Source organism: Aspergillus steynii, assembly GCF_002849105.1.
Source record: "Aspergillus steynii IBT 23096 chromosome Unknown P170scaffold_6, whole genome shotgun sequence".
Classification (NCBI taxonomy): domain Eukaryota; kingdom Fungi; phylum Ascomycota; class Eurotiomycetes; order Eurotiales; family Aspergillaceae; genus Aspergillus; species Aspergillus steynii.
The window spans coordinates 692,342-710,776 of record NW_020194403.1 but is presented as its reverse complement, the minus strand read 5'-3'; the positions used below and the strand labels follow the sequence as shown (position 1 = coordinate 710,776).

Here is an 18,435-nt window from a genome sequence, read left to right as displayed (position 1 = left end):
GAAGCCCTGTGGGGAATGAATACGGGCTTATCGGATTGAAGAATGGCATGGGTGTTTCAGGAGTAGGGGTAGGGTAGGGGTTTGGGGGTGGTGCTATTTTTCGAGGATAAAAATAGATTCTGATCTCGACAGGTACGGTGGACGGATCACGGAAAATCGGTCGGGGGGGTTAGAATATCTTGCAACTAGTCTGTAGGTGTACGGAGTAGAGCAAGCTCAAAAAAGAAAATGGGGCTGGAGAATGGAATGGAAGGCCCGGTGGATTCAGTGGGGGCGGATTCGCGTCAAGCCACAGGGACAGCCGCCCGTGTCGGCGACCGTGATTGGGTTGATTTGGGGCGAAGAGAAAGTCAAGCACAGGTGTGATGCTTGTCATTAGATTAATTCCTCAAGTAGTTCCTCATGAACTGACGGTTCATGGCCTTCAATTTCCCTCGTGGGAGATGTGGGGACTAGGCACGGGTGGTAGGGCTGGTCAGATGGGTTGACAAGTTTATTTTGGGTCTGTTTCATGTTTCTTGCATGTGAAGGTGTTGAAGGTCCGATCCGACTCCGTCTGTACTGCTTTGCCTAGAGTCTGAATGACTCCGTGCCCTGTAGGGAACTAGGGTGCCGTTTGGCACTATCGGAGATGTTTATCTTCCGTGGTGATAATCCAGTCTACCCCTTTTAAAGCGTAGATCACTATCGGAACATGGTTTGACACCGTTGCCATTGCTTTAATTAGCTCATGAAATAGCATGATTGTCCATCCTATTCCAAGACGAGACGTCGACGTGGGCTACGAGGGCGGTGATTGGGTATATCCGGTCGGGTGCCGCTCACGGTGGTATTCTTGACATATCGGGCGTTTATAGTCTTGTCGACCACTGTATTTGCGACCGTTAACGTTCTGCATCTGATCCTGCGTGGTTTGCCGCCGGTTCGCCGAGTTTGCCGTCGGCTAAACGGGATGGTGAGGTATGATGTCTCTGGCTAGAGGCGTGTTTCTGTACCGGCGGCGGTTTGGCCGGAGGTAATATTTCTGGTCTTCAATTTGTGAGGTCCTCATGCCACAACTGCATGAGTTACAGGATATAGTAAGTTTGACGAAATGGTGAGGATCGGGGCGTTGTCCGAGGAAGGTGCCTGTTCTCGGCTGACTCGACTGGCTCCCTTGAATATTCAGAGTACTCGAAACCTGGTGGCGTTATAATATATCTTGACGTGAACTCAAAATGCGATTTTCTGTCGAGCTGGTCTTCCTTGAGTTCATTGATGACTCTAATGGTAAACACGTCTTCCACGAGCTATTGCCTACAACGTGGCAGCACAGGAGTAGTTAGTTCTGCCATTTGGCGCCGCGAACTGAAGGAAGCTACAGTGTGCCCGAGTAATGCTGGCACTAATGAGACCTCGTGTCTCCATAATCTCCGGTCAGGCTCAACACGGAGAATGTTGCCGTTTGATACAGTCATCGTGGACACGTGGAATCTTATAGAGGTATAGATGCAGTCAATACTCCATTAGGCAAGGTCACATTTGATAATCGCTCGGTCAGGACCTGATATCTGATACTTGATCATCTGGGGGTAAATTCCAGACTATGCTCGTCAAGGACTACCTCACGATAATACAACTGCATATCCCAGGCCACCATGATAAGCATCGCGCGATGTTGAGTTTACCAAGGCCCAAATGCATTCTGCCGGGGCTGTTGCTCGGCACGTTGGCGCGCTAGTCGCTGGAAATTTAATAGAACTGTGTCGGAGATATAGATCTTAGTTGTCGGAGGATATAAAACTACGCGATCTCCGCGGAGTCCACCCAGGTATCTGTGACAGATCAGATCTGTATAGCAGCCACATGGTCGGCCCGAACAATAGAGAATGCCAAGCCATCGGGCCGGGGGATTCTCGCCCGGAACGAATAGCGTCCGACCGAGTGGGGCAGCCATTCCGCTCCCGGCGCCAATGACAGCCCGCAACCGGAATACGCTCGGTGCTGATTGGCTCCTGTTGTCTCAGCGGTCCTCACGTGCGTTCCGGCCCAACAGCGCCAAGACCCGTGACTAAGACGAGGTGCGATCTCTCCACCGCTGGAAAACTGTCTTCTGCTGTCACTTCCACGCTCTCGTTGCTCTTGCTGGTCTCGGTCATAAACTCCCGAACTCCATCAAGTCTCCGTACTACAGCCAACATGAACTGCCCCTCTCGCACTGACGATACGCTGTTGCACTGCGAGTGGAACCAGAATCCACCGACTCTGGCCCCCGATCTCACCACCCGCCAAGACCTGAATGGCATCTCCAATGTCCGCCAGCGTGAGGACCGCAGTGGCTTAGCCGGGGTATCGTTTACCTGCTTTGACGAGGCAGGGGGTACGCCGGCACAACCCATTGATCCTGAGAAAAACAGATCCTTCCGGACCGGGGCGTCTCTGACTCAGTCAGGTATGTCGTGAATTACACGTCCGATGATGGCTACTGATATCAACAGGACGCCTCAATTCCCCTACCGGCGCTGCTGGTCAGGGGAATCCTCCGAATATCAATCATTCAATGCCTCAGACCCTGCAAGGCTGGGCTCTGTGGCTTCTGTCGGTTCTGTTCACCGCAGCCCTTATTTCTCACGACACCATCCTGCGATATGTGTACTCTTTGCGCTCTCCGTCTATCGACCTTGAACCAGGTATGCCACCCGCTACGCAGGTCGCATTGTTCTAACCAACGTAGTTGATCTTGTGCAAAATGCGCCCCGTCTTCCGAAGCGCGACTCCTGCGCCTCCAACAACGTCAAGAAAAGCGAGTACAACACTCCTTTGCACGTCGCAGCCCTCTTCATCATCTTATCCGTGTCCACCCTCGCCTGCGTATTCCCCGTACTAGCCAGCTGGTCCCCTCGGATGCGCATCCCGGCCTCGTTCCTCTTTTTCGTCAGCCACTTCGGTACCGGGGTTCTCATCGCCACGGCATTCGTGCATCTCCTGCCGACTGCCTTCCAGTCCCTGAACGACCCCTGTCTGTCGAAGTTCTGGACCTCCGACTACCCCGAAATGCCAGGTGCCATTGCCCTAGGCGGCATCTTCCTCGTCACAGTCATTGAGATGGTCTTCAGTCCGGCTCGACACTGCTGCCGCGGCGGCACCCGCATCGGCGAACAGCCCGCCTTTGTCTCCGGCGCCGTGCCTGAGAAACCCCAACCCACGCCCCAGATCGACGTAACGGACCACTCCGCCCCGGACGGCGAGCGCGAGACCCCGCAGGGCCAGGACCTCGCGCATCTTCGCGACATGGGTCCCCTTGTCGGGCGGTCGTCGAGCATGAGCCGCGCCATCAGCCGCATGGGCGAAGACCCCGAGCGCATCTGTCGGATCTCCTCCGCGCCCGAGGACCCGCAGGGCTGCGAGCGCGAGCCACAGCCGCAGCAGCCTAAGATCGAGGCTGTTACGCAGGACATGGAGCGGAACGCATACGACGACAGCACCGACGACGGGCGCAGCTTGAGTCCGCAGCAGAAGCACAATAAAGCCGTGATGCAGGTGTTCCTGCTGGAGATGGGAATCCTGTTCCATAGTGTTTTTATTGGCATGTCGCTTAGCGTGTCGGTGGGGAACGAGTTTGTCATTCTTTTGATCGCGATTGTTTTTCATCGTATGTCCCCCCCCCCCCCCCCCCAACATCTCTCTGCTGATCAGCTTCCCTGGATGATGGTACTAACGGATTGCAGAATCCTTCGAAGGCCTCGCCCTAGGCTCTCGCATCGCCGCTCTCGACTGGCCCGAAAAGGCCCTCCAGCCATGGCTCATGTCCCTGGCTTATGGATGCACGTACGTCCGTCCCAACCCCCACATTCCCCATTCAATCCCAACCATAACCCAACTAAACCCACCAGAACCCCAATCGGCCAAGCCATCGGCCTCGCCACGCACACGCTCTACAGCCCCGACTCCGAAGTCGGGCTCCTCCTTGTCGGCACCATGAACGCCATCTCAGCTGGCTTGCTGATCTTCGCGTCCTTGGTGGAGCTGATGTCCGAGGACTTTCTGTCCGATGAGAGCTGGCGCGTGCTGCGCGGGAAGAAGAGGGTTTATGCGTGCTTTTTGGTGTTTGGGGGTGCGTTTTGTATGAGTTTGGTGGGGGCTTGGGCTTGATTGGGATTTCTTTTCTTGTCGAGTCGGTTGAGGGGTTGGTGGTGTTGAGGGGAGAGAGGAATTGTTTGTGTGTAAAGCGACGGGGGAATAAGAAGTGGGTAGAGTTGTTTGAGGATGACATGCTGGGTTGGGGTGGTTTAGCTGCTGGTGATGGAGAGGTTGAACGGAATTGTAGATAAGTGGGACATGTGGATGATGAGGATTGTGATGAGGTATATAGATCGCTCGTACATAGTTGCAGTCGCATTAGGTGACGACACTTGGTGTGATAAATAATATATCTGAGGTTGTGATGAATTTGTCAATACGAAATCACAACCTATCCTGAATAATCTTCTCTCTTTCCTTAACACCAACCTTCTCAAGCATCCATTCACACACTTCTCCGCAAGATCATTTGCCATAAAGTCCGCATTATCCTCGTAGGTTGTTGCACATGACGAAGCCTGGCTCACGATATTCAGATGGACTAGGAAGCGCGACGTGTTTGGCCCTCTTGGGGATACTAATATTATATGCCTTAGCACTGTAGCAGACAAAAGCATCAAATCCAATCAATAGAATAACCCTCAAGGTGTCAAGTGGGGAACCGACATGAATTCTGATCAAGCCGACTGATGTGATTGGCTCGCGGACTCAACTTGTCATTCTTCCCGCCGCTAAACCCTTCTGGACTGCCCCGCAACGTCTCCCGGTTTAAACCAGTTTAACGCAGGGCCTCTTCGAACCTCCGCAGGCTCGATCTGATACATAAGTCTCTGTCGAGTATTCATATCGATCTGTCCTAGTTGAACTATTGGAATATCTTACTCACGATGCTCAACCACTTGTATCGCGTGTACGCAGGCTTTTTTAACCCCCCACCGGCCCGGAAACGCGATGACGCCATTCGATTCGGTCTGCTTGGCGCATCCAACATCGCGTATGTATCCCACTCTACCATTCCAACAGCACTGACAAGACTATAGTCCCGTCGCTTTGATCACTCCTGCAATATCGCACTCGGAAGTCATCGTCGCGGCAGTCGCAGCCAGAGACCGCTCCCGAGCCGAGGCATATGCTCAGAAACACAACATCCCTGTGGTTCACTCCACTTACGAGGGTACGTAGTAGCATTCCAGCCTCTACTCTGACCCAGTATATCCTAATACAAACCAGACCTCGTGCAAGACCCCTCCATCGACGCCATCTACATCGCCCTCCCCAACAACCTCCACTGCGAATGGGCCCTGCGCTCCCTCCGCGCCGGCAAGCACGTCCTCCTCGAGAAGCCATCGTGCTCGAACGCCGAAGAAGCACGCGCCCTCTTCACCCACCCGCTTCTGAAAAGCCCAGACGCCCCCGTCCTGCTCGAAGCATTCCACTACCGCTTCCACCCCGCCTGGCAGACCTTCCTGGCGCGCATCCACGCCGACCCGGTCGGTCGCGTGAGAAAGGCCCTCGCTCAGCAGTTCCTGCCTAAGGGTGTCATTGGCGATGATGATATCCGGTGGCGGTTTGATCTCGCCGGCGGCGCGATGATGGATTTCGGTACGTATCCGATGAATTGTCTTCGGCAGATCTTTGGGCAGGAGCCGAGTGAGGTGTTGGAGGTTGGGGTTCGTGGGTTGGCGGCGCCGCCGGTAGGGTTGAAGGAGGCAGAGCAAGTGGATCAGGCGATTACAGGGAGGTATCGGATGGCAGATGGCGCGGAGGGGACGCTGGTGGCGGATCTGGCGGCGTCGGGTGGGTGGCCGCTGCTGCCGAGTTCGTGGACGAAGAGATGGCCGGGGCTGGGGTGGCCGAAGTGTGAGGTTGAGTTGGAGGAGCATGTTGTGGAGGATAAAGAGGGGGAGGTGCATACTGTGCAGAGGAATGTGGTGCTTTGGAATCATTTGATGCCGAGTCTTTATCATCGGGTGGATGTGGAGGATACGCATGTGGTTCGAGTGGGCGAGGAGGTGGTGAAGAGCTGGAAAGAGACGAGGCACGAAAAGGCGTATAAGTGGGCTTCTGGTGATGCGCAGGACTGGTGGACTACTTATCGGTATCAGCTGGAGGAGTTTGTCAACAAGGTTAAAGGAAGGGAGGGGTCGGGGGTGTGGGTTGATGCGGAGGATAGCATCAGGCAGATGGAGGCTATCGATGAGACGTACCGCAAGGCGGGGCTGAAGGTGAGACCAGGAAGTGACTTTCAGCTGTAGGTTAGGTAGTACATATGATGAATCGATGTGTGGGTAAAGAAGACATCGCACAAGTATCTCACAAGTATCACTCGAAAGGCCTTCTCGGGCTCTGCATCCTAGAAGGAAGGGATTTGGATATGTTGCACATATTCCCGGGCTTGGTTGTCAAGGCTGAATCACAGAAGCAAGGGATCATGGCCTAGGGGTAATGATGCCTGATTACGGGGTCAGCCAGGACGCATGTTACCCCTGATGACCGGGATTAATTGCCTTAGAATAGTCCTAGGTATGACACAGCGTGTTACTCTCAGGTGTATATAAACTGTACAGCTGCCGGACACGATATCGCGATCAGCATAACTAAATCAGACTCAAGGCTAACTGCAGTCTAACAATACCAGGCCGATCCAATACTATGAAGCAACGACATGAACGACTCTATTCATATCCCACCCGCACAGCCAAGCTGATCATACTCGTCTGTATCTTGTCCCTGGCTGCACCCCTCGCAATTCTCGTTGCCCTTTCCGAAAACCTCTCTCGCCCTCTCGCACTCAATGGCTGTTTACCAGATGGCGGCTTCGCGATTTACAAGAGCCAGTTTGGACAGGAGCAGGGATCGTATAGGTCATGGAAGGCGCGACTCGTGATGCTCATCATGGCCCTATTGACAATATACATTGCCACTTTTCCTACGCTCTTTTCCGCCATGACTGGATACTACAGCCCTGGACGTCTCATGATCAGATACCACCCATCCACTGAGGATATGGGTGAAGTAGACGAGGTGGACTGCCGCGGAATCCAAATGATGCCGGCATGGGGCGTGCTATTGGACGGCGAGCGTGTTCGTCTTGATAGTCCGACGGCTTTCAGCTATGTTTATCCAGACGTTCACTCAATGCGAGAATGTAAGTGATTCCACCGCCGCTCAAGCGTAAATTCTAACTCACCGGTATGCAGATTACTCCATTTATGAAAGCGCATACAACGCCGCAGAATGCACCAACGCAGAAAGTACAGCCGACTGCCCGGCAACCAACATCTCAAGCCAATACATCAGTCCACGCAATGTTACCTACTGTCTGGATCCACCGCTTCTCAATTTTCATCTACTGTCCAATGACTCTCTGTCCATGGACTCCCCTTCCCCCTCGCCGGACAAGATGCCCGTTGCTTGGGTCTGTGACTTCGCGTTGTTCTATCACACAGACTTTTTCGCCCACTCGGGGATTAAAGAGCCCAATGCCACTGGGTCATGTCAGTCTGCCTCAGACGGCTATATCTGGGGCTTCTCATATATTTTGCTGTTTATTGTGTGCTTGCTGAATCTGATCACTGGACTGGCTTTATATGGACTTTGGATCTACGGTCATGGGAGCAAAGAAGGAACGTTGCGTGGACGCGAACCGGCGAGTCAGTTGCGTGCGGCGGCAAATATTATTCAGCAGGCGAGGGAGTACTACGGGGACGAGGCGGTTAATGGAGATTGGGATTGCAGGAAGATGGAGAGGGATATTTTCGGCGGGGACAGAGGTATGCGAATTATTGTGTGTCGAGATAATCGGAACATGTATGGAGTATAGACAGAAACATTCAGTTGTGGGATGAAGGGAAGATTAGCAAGACCAGTGTCAACTAATCTATCCACTCAGAGGTAAAGACGTGTTTTCTCGATCGTCTTTGATCATCGAAGCAGATCATTATTTGTTGACAGATCGAACGGGATTAAAGGAATATGAGAGGGGTTTGTGAGAAGTAGAATTTACAACTACTATCGTCGGAAGGAGGATATATTCAAAAGTGTTCGCATGATTTTACTCCTAGTCTATGAGACTGAGGCAAACAGAATATTCTCGCATCTAGAGGGAGCCCATGTGATGTGATGAAATGTGTTTCTTTTCAAATAACTTCCTAACTTTACGTCTTGAAATAATCTCAACTTTGTGCAAATACAATATTAGCATGTAGTCTAATGTATAAAAGTATCTATACCTTTTGCTCTAACCATGTACCCAACAGTCTTCGTTCCACAAAATCCCATATTAAATATTCTATTTCCATCATCAACCTCGATATCCACTCGGACATCACCCAGCCCATGCTACCACTCCAACTCCAGAATAGCTCAATCCGACCGCGCACTCTTCGTCTTCTTACTCCTCAACTTCATCATCAAAAACACCAATCCATACGACGAGATACAAAACAGCGCCGTAATACCCGTCTGCAATTGTCATTGTCAGCATCCACCCAAACCACAGGGGAGAAAAGAAAGGAATACTCACATCTCTCCAAGAATAATATCTCTCCAACAGATTAAACCCCTTGGCATAATCCGCCCCGGTGGTGTACTTACAGAACGCACACTCCCCACCAGCACCACCAGCAGCGTCGACCAAATACCCCGTCCCGCTTGCTAGAAAGTCACCCATATACTGCGCACAGGTCTGGCCATCTGGCGCACTAAACCGCACCAGATCGTCAGCTTTGCACGTCACGTCTACGTCCCAGAGGACTTCGCCGAGGAGCCCGCCCACTAGGTACGTGAACGGATCGAGGTAGTAGAGCCAGTAGCGCCAGAAAGGCTGCATTTGGGAATAGGGCACCACGACACCACAGAAGCTGACTAGGCCGGCGCCGATGAGCACGGGGTTCATGATTGCGGCGAAGTATTCGTTGGGTGCGTAGGCGGCGATGGCCTGGCCGATGGAGGTGTAGAGGAATTCGTAGACTAGATACAGACCATTTATGTTAGATGAGGTATGGGAAGGGGAAGGCCAAGAGGAAAGGACGGGAGGGAAGGACGTACAAATCATTTGCAGATACACATGTCCCGAGATACTGGCTTTGACTGGGAACCCGGCTGTGAAGTACCAGCAGGCAAAGTAGAGCGTGGCGCAGAGGATCAAGTAGGGGATTTCAGAGACGGCTTGGGCGCCGATGAAGGCGAGCCAGTGGTAGGTTTTGGACTGGACGGTTAGCATTCCATTCATTTAAATTTCTGGTACAAGGATTTAAGACACACCTTCTTCTCTCTGGTCTCGAAGATATCCCGATTATGCAAGAAGAAGGGCTGCATCTGGTTAATGCATCCCGGAGCCACGAAGATGAAGTTGAAAATGGCAAAGAGGCGAAGTTGCAGCGCGAACGTGCCGTCACCGATCTTCCAGAATGTGAAGCCGCTGAATAAGGCTGCGAATACATGCAGGATGATTTTGTTCCACATGTAATCCTGTCCTGCATTAGCTCTTGATCTCATAACGCAAGGAGGGCAGGCGGACGTACCGGCGACCGCCACAGCTGAATCATAATCCTCTTCAGTACCATCTTGAACTGAAACCAGTGCGAGGTAGCGAAATCCGACTGGTCCTCTTCCTCGTGCGAGTTGGCTTTGCTCTCGCTGTTCAATGCCTCGAGTTCCTCGACGGCGCGTGCCCTTTCCTCGGAATGACTCCAGACATCCACCCAGTCGATCTTTTCCTCTGTGTTGCCTTGGATGACTTCGACGATGTGCTCGGCGGGATTGGCGTCTGGTGCGCAGGGGGCGCCGTTCTTGCTGAAGTAGTCCAGTACTTTGGTGGAGTCTTTGCCGGCTATCGACTGTTAGGTATGTTTTGTTGGGGTGGGATGGGAACTTACTCTCTCCGAAGTAGGCCATTTTTCCACCCTTCGCCAGCAGAAGAAGAGAGTCGAAAGCTTCGAATAGCACAGCCGAGGGCTGGTGGATGGTACACTGGGATTGTTAGATTGGGCTATTTCTCGAGGGGGGGGGGGGGGGGGGGGGGGTACGTACCAGAACTGCCTGTCCGCTGTCGACCAGCTTGCGCAGGAACCGAATGATGTTGTATGCGGACTGTCCGTCCAGACCGGATGTGGGCTCGTCGAGGAAGAGCAGAGTCGGTTTAGCCACGAGTTCAACGCCGAGAGTTACTCGCTTACGCTGTTCGATGCTGAGCCCGGCGCCGGGGACTGGCTCGAGTTAGCATTTCGTTATTTCTAGGAACGCACTCACTCACCTCCGATCAAGGCGTCTTGAATATCGCTCAACTCAAGCAAATCAATAATGTGATCCACATAAGCCAGCTTCTCCTCCTCAGGGACCTCCGCCGGTTGACGAAGTAGAGCCGAAAACACCAACGCTTCTCGCACCGTCGCGCTGGCCTCGTGCACATCCATCTGCTCGCAGTATCCAGTTGTTCGCTGGAAACTAATACCCTGGGGTCTTCCATCAATCAGAATCGACCCGTAAATCTCACCGCTGTCCTTCCGCTGCGCCAGTACATCCAGCAAGGTCGTCTTTCCAGCACCGGAACAGCCCATCAACGCCACCAGATTCCCAGGCTTCACGAACCCAAACACCTGGTCCAGCAACTGCTTCTTCTGCCCATGGAACGGAACATGGTAGTCGAGATGATTCCACGAGAAAGTCGACTGTTTGGCAGTCTTGCTGAGCGCCGCAGCAGTCGCAGCCTCGGATGGGCCCTTGACCTGACTATTTTCCTCATCAAGCGTTTTCTTCTTCTCGCTGCCTCGCTTATACAACAGCACAGACGAACCGGCCTGGTTATTCCGCATCTCGAATCCCACGGCCGTCAGAAATATGAAGAACGCCCACATACCCACGATGATCCCGAAACTGCGCCAGATATGGTGCACCGAGTAGCTGTACTGTTCGCGAATGTACGACTCGCCATCAATAACTCCATCCGCGTTACTCCCTAGCACCGCGCAGCCACGATTCGCCGACGCGCTGTCCGAGTACCCCGCGCCGTAGGGGATATAATCCGGCTCGATGCACTGCAGCTGCAGACCCACGAACTCGTTCGCCATGAGAGCCTCGAAGGCGTAAGAGCCCGGGTTGAGGTAGAAGATCCAGCGGAACCAGACGTGCATTTTCTCAAACGGGATGAGGTAGCCGCCGTAGACGAAGAAGACGGTGGACAGGAGACCGGAAATCTTCGACGCGTTGCCGAACTGTTTGCAGACGGCGCCGACGGAGCGGAAGAGTTGCATGAAGCACAGGGTCTGGACGATGATGATGATCCAGAAGGTGAAGAAGCGACCGGCGTCCATTTGGAGGGCGGACATAAAGTAGAGGATTAGTGAGAAGCAGGAGACTTGGACCATGACTATGGGGATGTCGGTGATGGCGTTGGCGATGCAGAATGCTGTTGGACGGTAGAAACCGAAGCGTTTCTGGCGGGAGAGGATGGGACGGCCCATGAAGGAGCCGGTAGTCTCGGAGAGGGATTCCAGTAGGAAGTAGAGGACGGGGAAGAAGAGGACGCCTGGACGGAGGAAGATGGAGCTGCTGTCGGGTTGGAGGTTGTAGAATAGACTGCCGCAGACGAGGGCTTGAATGATGGCCGAGAAAATTTTGATGAAGAGCGAGAGTTTGTCGCCGGCCATGATTTGGAATTGTCTGGAGAGTTAGCACATGGTCTCTTCTATGAGGGAGTATACTAACCGGACTGTGCATGCCGCAATCTGACTCCATAGACTGGCCGTATACGGACTCTGCGGACGAGGGAGGTGCTTCTTCCTCTTCTCACTCGCCACAGCCACAGCCAGATCTTCCTCTTCATGAGTCAGCTTCTCCGGCGGATCGATCGACTCCATAGCCTGAGCATAGATGACGCTATCTTGGAACCGAGCCTCGAATTCCTCCGGCGTGTGAGGAACCTTGTCCTCCATTCCTGGCTTCACAATCCGCTCCGTAACCACCGTCACCGAAGTCAGGAAATCCGCAATATTGGCTCCCTTGGGCACAACGAATCCCATTTCCTCAAAGTACGCACGCGCCAGACTCCGCGGGCCATAGTACGTGACTCGGCCGTCTGCCAGAACCAGAACCTTGTCGAACTCATCGTAGATGCCATTTCCCGCCTGATACATCGTCGCGATAATGGTTTTTTCGTTCTCGCTAGCCTCACGTCGCAGCATGCGCGCAAACTCCACCGCCGTCTTGGAGTCCAGACCGCGCGTGGGATTATCCCAGAATTGCACCGGACTCTGGTCTTGTCAGCTCACCCGCCTCCCATAGATAGGCACAGTAAGAAGCAAGATCATACCTGTCCAGCCATAACCTCCGCCAACGACACCCGCTTCCTCTCACCTCCCGACACGCCACGAATAAACTCATTCCCGACCAGCGTCTTCTTCGTATGCGGAATTCCCAGGGAGTCTAGAATCCCATCCCGCGTGGCCTGCACGTACTCCTTCTCGTCCTGTAGATGCGCCGGCCTCTCGCGGGGCACTTTGTTGCGCAGCGCGAACTTCATCGTCCGGTTTACCGTCAGCGTGGGGAAATGCACGTCGTCTTCGTTGTTGAACATGATCTGTTGGCGGAACCGTTGTGCTGATTTGTGGTCCATGCTGCCGTAGCGCGTCTCGCCGATGACTTCGTCGAAGGTGGCGCGGTCGTTGGAGAGGACACGGAGAAGCGAGGTGCATCCTGAGCCGGGACGGCCGAGGACTAGGAGCTATACGGAGCGACGCTGGTTAGTCTGGTTGTAGTCAGGGAAAAGGCAGGGGATGGTACCATTTCGCCGGGTTTGACTTGGCCGGTCACATCTTTGAGGATTGTCTGTTCTTCCGTCAGCTTTGCTTTTAGCCAGATTTGGAGAGAGACTACAGTACCCTCTTCGGCTGTTGACTCTTCCGAAACATGTTTATATACGGACGTGGATCGGCGTAGGAGAGCAGCGTGTCGCCCAGCGCCGCGTCAGGCGCAGTAACGCGGACATTGAGGTCGCGAAAGGTGAGCGTCAATCGCTTGCGGAGCTGTTGATTGACACTTTCCAGGTCTAGCGTCCCTGATGAGGAGTCCATGTCCGTTGAGTTTCTATCAGGATGGGTGAGTATGTCAAGTAGATCCTCTATCGGTGCCACCTACCAGCTTGCCAACTAGCTCAACCAGCCAAGCAAATTAAGGTCGATATCTCAGAAGCTTGGACTTCCGCGCAACCTATATATACCGACAGCTCAGAATCCCATTCTCGCGGTGAGCTCATAATAACCCGCATGCTGCAGGCTCTACAGCCGTAAATCCGTATCGCCGCATCTCCGAGTCCGTATTTCCGGGTCCACCTTTCTTATATCGACCAATCACGAGCGCATATTTAGAGGTCGAATCCACTGCGGAAAGTCGAGATGCGGATTTATTAGAAAGCGTGGCAGAGAATCTTTAGATTAGGTCTGAGATAAGGCTGTTCAGGGGCAGGTTCTGTCGGGGTAATTTGCCGGTCGTGCATGTAGTTCGGTATTCTGTCCGGTCGATATATCTGTAGATGTGTTTCTAACATGGAATCTATTTGTCCGAACGGCAGACAAACTGAACAACAGTTCTTAAGTAATCTTTCATATCTAATTTCTCAAAACAAGGAGCTAATTCCGAGCTCATTGCGGTGGATCTATATCCAGGTACGGATATAGGACAAACCGGTGGGGCGGCGAATTTCCTGACCACATGGCTCATTAAAGTGTTTTGTCAATATGATGTGAATGTTCTAGACTGGATATACGGATGTCTGGATCAGGTCCATGGCATCGGCTTATATCACTCCCCTCGATTACTCTTCTTCTGTTCCGATAAGGCCGGCTTCTTTACTCGGCGGATCGTTGAAAGCAAGGCATTGTGAGTAGCTCAATAAGAGCACGCAAATGTTCAAGTTCTTAAGTATTGTTACTTGAGATATATTCAGTGGGTATCCCGAGAATTTTCCGAACCTCCCGCACGTTCAACTGCATTTTGGCAAAGAAATACAGAACTTGTCACAAAATGATGCTACAAAGGTCGACTCAGCAGACAGCTATAAAACACATGGATGTTTAACTATGGGAACATTGTCAACACCGACCGAGATCCCTGTCCTAAACACCTAAAGAGATAACCACGCCTAACCCAGAACAGACAAAACAGCACAATGTCTTAAGCCACACATTCCAAGCCCTTCAAGACAGGGATCCCGTGGGGGCAGATCAGAGTAAAGGATTAACACACCAGATCCTATCAGTTATCAACGGCATCTTTCACATGCTCTGGTTTGCTTAGGTTCATCCTTGGATAATTCCCGAACATATAAACTACATATGGGTGGAGTCAAGAGTACAGGCACAGATCTCTAGTCTGTCTTAATTTACGGGTCTATCTGTCGATGTCACCACCAGCTACCTAGCATCTGTTCTAGGTATGTCTTGTCTGACGTTATTTTCTGATTCCGCCTCCTTAGACCCTGCGCCCCGTATTCGTCCGAGGGCTTTGACCAACCGGTTCATGGGGTCTATTGGAATGGACTGAGGAGGTTGATCTGCGCGTTGGGGGATATTCCCTAGCGAGGCAAGTTATAACCCACAGATGTTAGGTTAGGAACAGGGCCCAGAATGAATGAGGCATGGGCTTGACGTTGCGAGAGTTAGACTGTCTACCCCTGGAAGGATTTCCTTCCTCTATTTACTTCACTGGCAGACTCTCCTACCTGCACTAGGTGTCAGATATCTATTCCCAGTTGTGTCCGCAACCAACCCTCGATTCATCCAGCCCAGGCCCTCCACAATGCTCTCCCGACTATACAGCTACATCCTCTTCCTCACCATCCCCCCGATAGTAGCAGGCGCAGGCACCGGATCCTCCGACCCCCGAAAATGCTATCTCATGGACGGCAGTTCCGCGCCGGCGCTCTCGCCCTGTCTACCTCTGTCCTCCTCCTCCTCCTCCAACAACAACAACTCATCCGAAAGCAAAACCACCCACTCCCCCTGCTGCCTCCTCCGTAACACCACCACCATCGCCTCATCCTCATCCTCAAACCAAAACGGAAAGGCAAACTCCGACACCTGCCTCACCCCCTCCGGCCTTTGCCTCTCCAATCACGGCCTCCTGTACTCATCCGGCTGCACAGACTCCACCTGGCTCGACCCCGCCTGTCCCTCCATCTGCCCCGACAACCGCTCAAACTGGACCGGCAAGGCGCTCGAAGGCAAGGAGTGGAGCCAGGGCCAGATTGTCGAGCATTGGCAGGTTATGGTGTGTGCGGCGAAGAGTGTTTGCTGTAGACGGTATAGTAGTAGTGTGGATTGTTGCGGGAATCAGACGGTTAGGGTTAATGAGGTTGTGGTTGGGGGGCTGTGGGTGGGGTTTTGGGCGCTGGTTCTGGTGGGGACGATAGTGATATTGGGAGATGTGAGAGTATAGGGGATAGGGATGATGGCAATGATACTCAGGGGAAGAGTGGCAGTGGGAGTGGGATTTGTCGTGAGGCGACAGTCGGTGCTGCGGTGGGGGCTCCCCTTGGAGTGGCGTTCGTGGCGACATTAGCGGCGCTGGCGTGGGCGATTCGCAAGCAGAAGGAAACGGAGAAGAGGCTGCGAGGGGTGGAAGCGCAGGTTCAAGCACAGGCGCAGGCCAGTCTGGTGTGGTCAGGGGGATATTATAAAGATGGGGTACGGCAGGTGCAGAGGCCTGGGAATCACGCCGAGTTGAGTGCGATGAAGCACTATGAGTTGGATGGCAGGACGAATTTATAGTGCCTTACCACTGGGACTTGATGGCCGTTTGGTAGGAGAACTTGAAGACATGCTGGTATTTCTGTAGGACATCGATGCGTATATTGACCCTAACCCAATGATATAACTCCAGTACATTTTCCCAATATATACACTGCATATCACAGCAAAGCAACGCTCTATTTTCATTACCGACCCAATGCTCAGATCCAATCAATCATATCGTACACATCCCCGATGGTATCATCTATTCGTATCGCCATCCCCATCCCCGTTCCTGCTCCGTATCATCCGGTCTATTTTCTCCGAAAGGTCATTCGTTTTGTACGGCTTGTGAATGATATCGTCCATCCCAGCCGACATCATATCCGCTTGCTGGGCCTCGCGGACGTTAGCCGTCACTCCCAGCACCGGGACGTGAGTCTTCGTGCGCTTCTCCAAGTCCCGGATCTTGCGCGTCGCTTCGTTCCCGTCCATGATGGGCATCACCTGGTCCATTAACACGCAGTCGAACGAGTGTGTCTGCACGGAATCCAGTGCCTCCTGGCCATTACTGGCCTCGGAGATGCGGAAGCCGAGGGATTTGAGCTTGCGCGAAAGAACCTGGCGATTGATGATGTTGTCTTCGACGAGGAGGATGTGGCGAGCCGACGAGGGGGGTTCGGAATTCGTTGCTGATGCTGATGCTGATGATAGACTCGACGTCCCTGACGCAGACTGAGGCAGTGTGACGACCGTCTCGCCGGACTTCGTCTGCCGGGAGAGCTGCGCCGTATGTTCTTTCCGGTCGTCGCTGGCTCCCGGCGTCGCTTCCGTCAGCTTGGCCATCATCGGCGCCTCCGGGATACTAGGCGCCGCGGTGTCGCGGTTCACGCCGGTCAGCTCGTTGCCGAGCTTCTGGATATCACTGCATAGCTCCTGGATGGCGTCTTTTTTCTGACGCGGTGGTTCGTCGTTCGCTGGTGCCGCGGTGCGTCGCACTTTGAAAAAGAATCCGAACGTGCTGCCCTCGCCTTCCTTCGAGCTGACGCCTATCTCTCCGCCGTGAATATGGCACAGTTTGCGCGACACGTTCAACCCCAGCCCCGAGCCTCCGTAGATGCTCTCCGTGCGCGGCGTCGCCTGGTTGAAGCGCTCAAACAGCCGTTTCTGCGCCTCGTTGCTGATCCCAATCCCGCTGTCCTTCACAGCCACCATGATATACGCCGTGTCTCCAGAGCCCCATTCCTGGCTCGACGTCGCGTCCATACGCAGCGCCGTCTGGTCCGATTTAAAGAACACCACGTCGGGCGGATACGACGCCGGACGCTCCGTCGCCGCGCCCATCGACACACGGATCAGCTTCTCATCGCCCGACTTCGCCGTAAACTTGATCGCGTTCGACAGCAGATTAATCAACACCTGCGCCATGCGGTCCATATCCGCCAGGACCCAGTCGACTTTACAATCGGCATACGTCTGATCCAGCACATACTCAAACTTAATCTCATGCTTCCTCAACTCAGGCCGAAACATCGTCAAGCTCGTCGCGATATCCCGTCTCGGCATGACCCGTCTCGGCGACAGCGAGAGCATCGACGCATCGAGCTTCGAGAACGTCAACACGTCATCGATGATCTTCTTCTGGTGCGCCACACACAGCGAGATCGTGTCCGCGGCCGTCGCGATATCCGGCACGTCAATGTCCCGCTTATCCCTGTTGTGGATGGCCTCGAGAATATCCTCGGTGCAGTGCAGGATGGCAGACAGCGGGTTGCGCACCTCGTGGCTGATCATGTCGATGAAGCGCTCCTGCTGCTCCTTGCGCTCGTGCGCCTCCTGCGCGATCTTGCGCTGCGATAGCTCCGCGGTCTTCTCCTGCGTGATGTCCGCCATCGTGCAGATGAAGCCGCCGCGGCCGTCGCGGTCGGGGGTTAGGTTGAAGTGGTGCAGCTCGGAGCGCGCCAGGGGCGTCAGCACCACCGATCGCCACATGCAGCGGTGGTTGCGGATGCGGTATTCTTCGCGCAGAGAGCATTGCGAGCGTAAGGCGTCGGCGTAGCCTCGGGCGACGCGCGAGTAGTCGTCTTCGTGGATGGAAGGGCTCCAGCGGTCGAATGTCGTCGGGGCCGACGAGATGGCGAGTTCTTCGAAGCGCCGGTTCACGAAGATGGCTTCGTCGCGCGAGTTGATGATGGCGATTCCGCTGGGTAGGAGGTCGGCGAGCTGTTGGGCTGAGATGTTCCCTGTGAATGGCAGGGCCATGATGGCGGCGCTATGGCGCGGATGCGGGCGGCGATGAGATCGAGTGCAGGCGAGGGGTATCTGGCGGTCGCACTGGATGGAATCTTTGTATAGGAAGAAATTCGGATGGATTGATTTGATTGAGAATAGTGTATGGAAGAAATAGAAGATCGATGGAAACGTGAGGCCGAAAAAGATCTGAAGATAGACCCACGGCTGGCGGCGGCGGGTATGATGCAATGGGGGCAGGGATGCGGTGGACAGTTTTCCGGGGGGAGCAGAACGATCTAAACCGAAGACGACCGGGGGTGAGAAAATCAGGCTGAAGAGAAGAAGCGAAGTGAAGCGTCGACAGGGACAGGCGAAGTCTAGACAAGTCGAAGGCCGTCGATCATGCATGACACCATGT

At 53.7% G+C, this 18,435-nt stretch overlaps 6 protein-coding genes across 6 annotated transcripts; 4 read left to right on the top strand and 2 right to left on the bottom strand.

The window, feature by feature from the left end:
• The first annotated feature begins 2,101 nt into the window (after positions 1-2,101).
• zrfD (putative plasma membrane zinc ion transporter) lies at positions 2,102-4,460 on the top strand. Its single transcript, XM_024849572.1, has 5 exons — positions 2,102-2,431; positions 2,478-2,669; positions 2,714-3,631; positions 3,708-3,807; positions 3,873-4,460. Exons 1-5 carry the CDS (start codon positions 2,179-2,181, stop codon positions 4,129-4,131), a joined length of 1,722 nt encoding a protein of 573 aa, XP_024701870.1. The 5' UTR covers positions 2,102-2,178; the 3' UTR covers positions 4,132-4,460.
• Positions 4,461-4,874: 414 nt separating this feature from the next.
• On the top strand, positions 4,875-6,321 carry P170DRAFT_457151 (Gfo/Idh/MocA family protein). Its single transcript, XM_024851690.1, has 3 exons — positions 4,875-5,053; positions 5,100-5,233; positions 5,290-6,321. Exons 1-3 carry the CDS (start codon positions 4,947-4,949, stop codon positions 6,312-6,314), a joined length of 1,266 nt encoding a protein of 421 aa, XP_024701869.1. The 5' UTR covers positions 4,875-4,946; the 3' UTR covers positions 6,315-6,321.
• Positions 6,322-6,711: 390 nt separating this feature from the next.
• Positions 6,712-7,882, top strand: P170DRAFT_477446 (uncharacterized protein; the record flags this gene model as incomplete). Its single annotated transcript, XM_024853463.1, has 2 exons — positions 6,712-7,207; positions 7,260-7,882. The coding sequence occupies 2 exons, from the start codon at positions 6,712-6,714 to the stop codon at positions 7,880-7,882; spliced, it is 1,119 nt and encodes a 372-aa protein (XP_024701868.1).
• A 542-nt stretch (positions 7,883-8,424) lies between these two features.
• On the bottom strand, positions 8,425-13,130 carry P170DRAFT_363672 (putative ABC multidrug transporter; the record flags this gene model as incomplete). Its single annotated transcript, XM_024844594.1, has 12 exons — positions 8,425-8,523; positions 8,585-9,030; positions 9,109-9,268; positions 9,325-9,531; positions 9,585-9,892; positions 9,939-10,032; positions 10,093-10,268; positions 10,316-11,721; positions 11,767-12,311; positions 12,371-12,781; positions 12,841-12,885; positions 12,939-13,130. The coding sequence occupies 12 exons, from the start codon at positions 13,128-13,130 to the stop codon at positions 8,425-8,427; spliced, it is 4,089 nt and encodes a 1,362-aa protein (XP_024701867.1).
• Positions 13,131-14,853: 1,723 nt separating this feature from the next.
• On the top strand, positions 14,854-15,492 carry P170DRAFT_477444 (uncharacterized protein; the record flags this gene model as incomplete). Its single annotated transcript, XM_024853462.1, has 1 exon — positions 14,854-15,492. The coding sequence occupies one exon, from the start codon at positions 14,854-14,856 to the stop codon at positions 15,490-15,492; it is 639 nt and encodes a 212-aa protein (XP_024701866.1).
• Positions 15,493-15,891: 399 nt separating this feature from the next.
• P170DRAFT_438310 (putative sensory transduction histidine kinase) lies at positions 15,892-18,324 on the bottom strand. The gene has a single exon (XM_024849571.1). The coding sequence runs from the start codon at positions 18,045-18,047 to the stop codon at positions 16,047-16,049; it is 2,001 nt and encodes a 666-aa protein (XP_024701865.1). The 5' UTR covers positions 18,048-18,324; the 3' UTR covers positions 15,892-16,046.
• Positions 18,325-18,435: the final 111 nt, after the last annotated feature.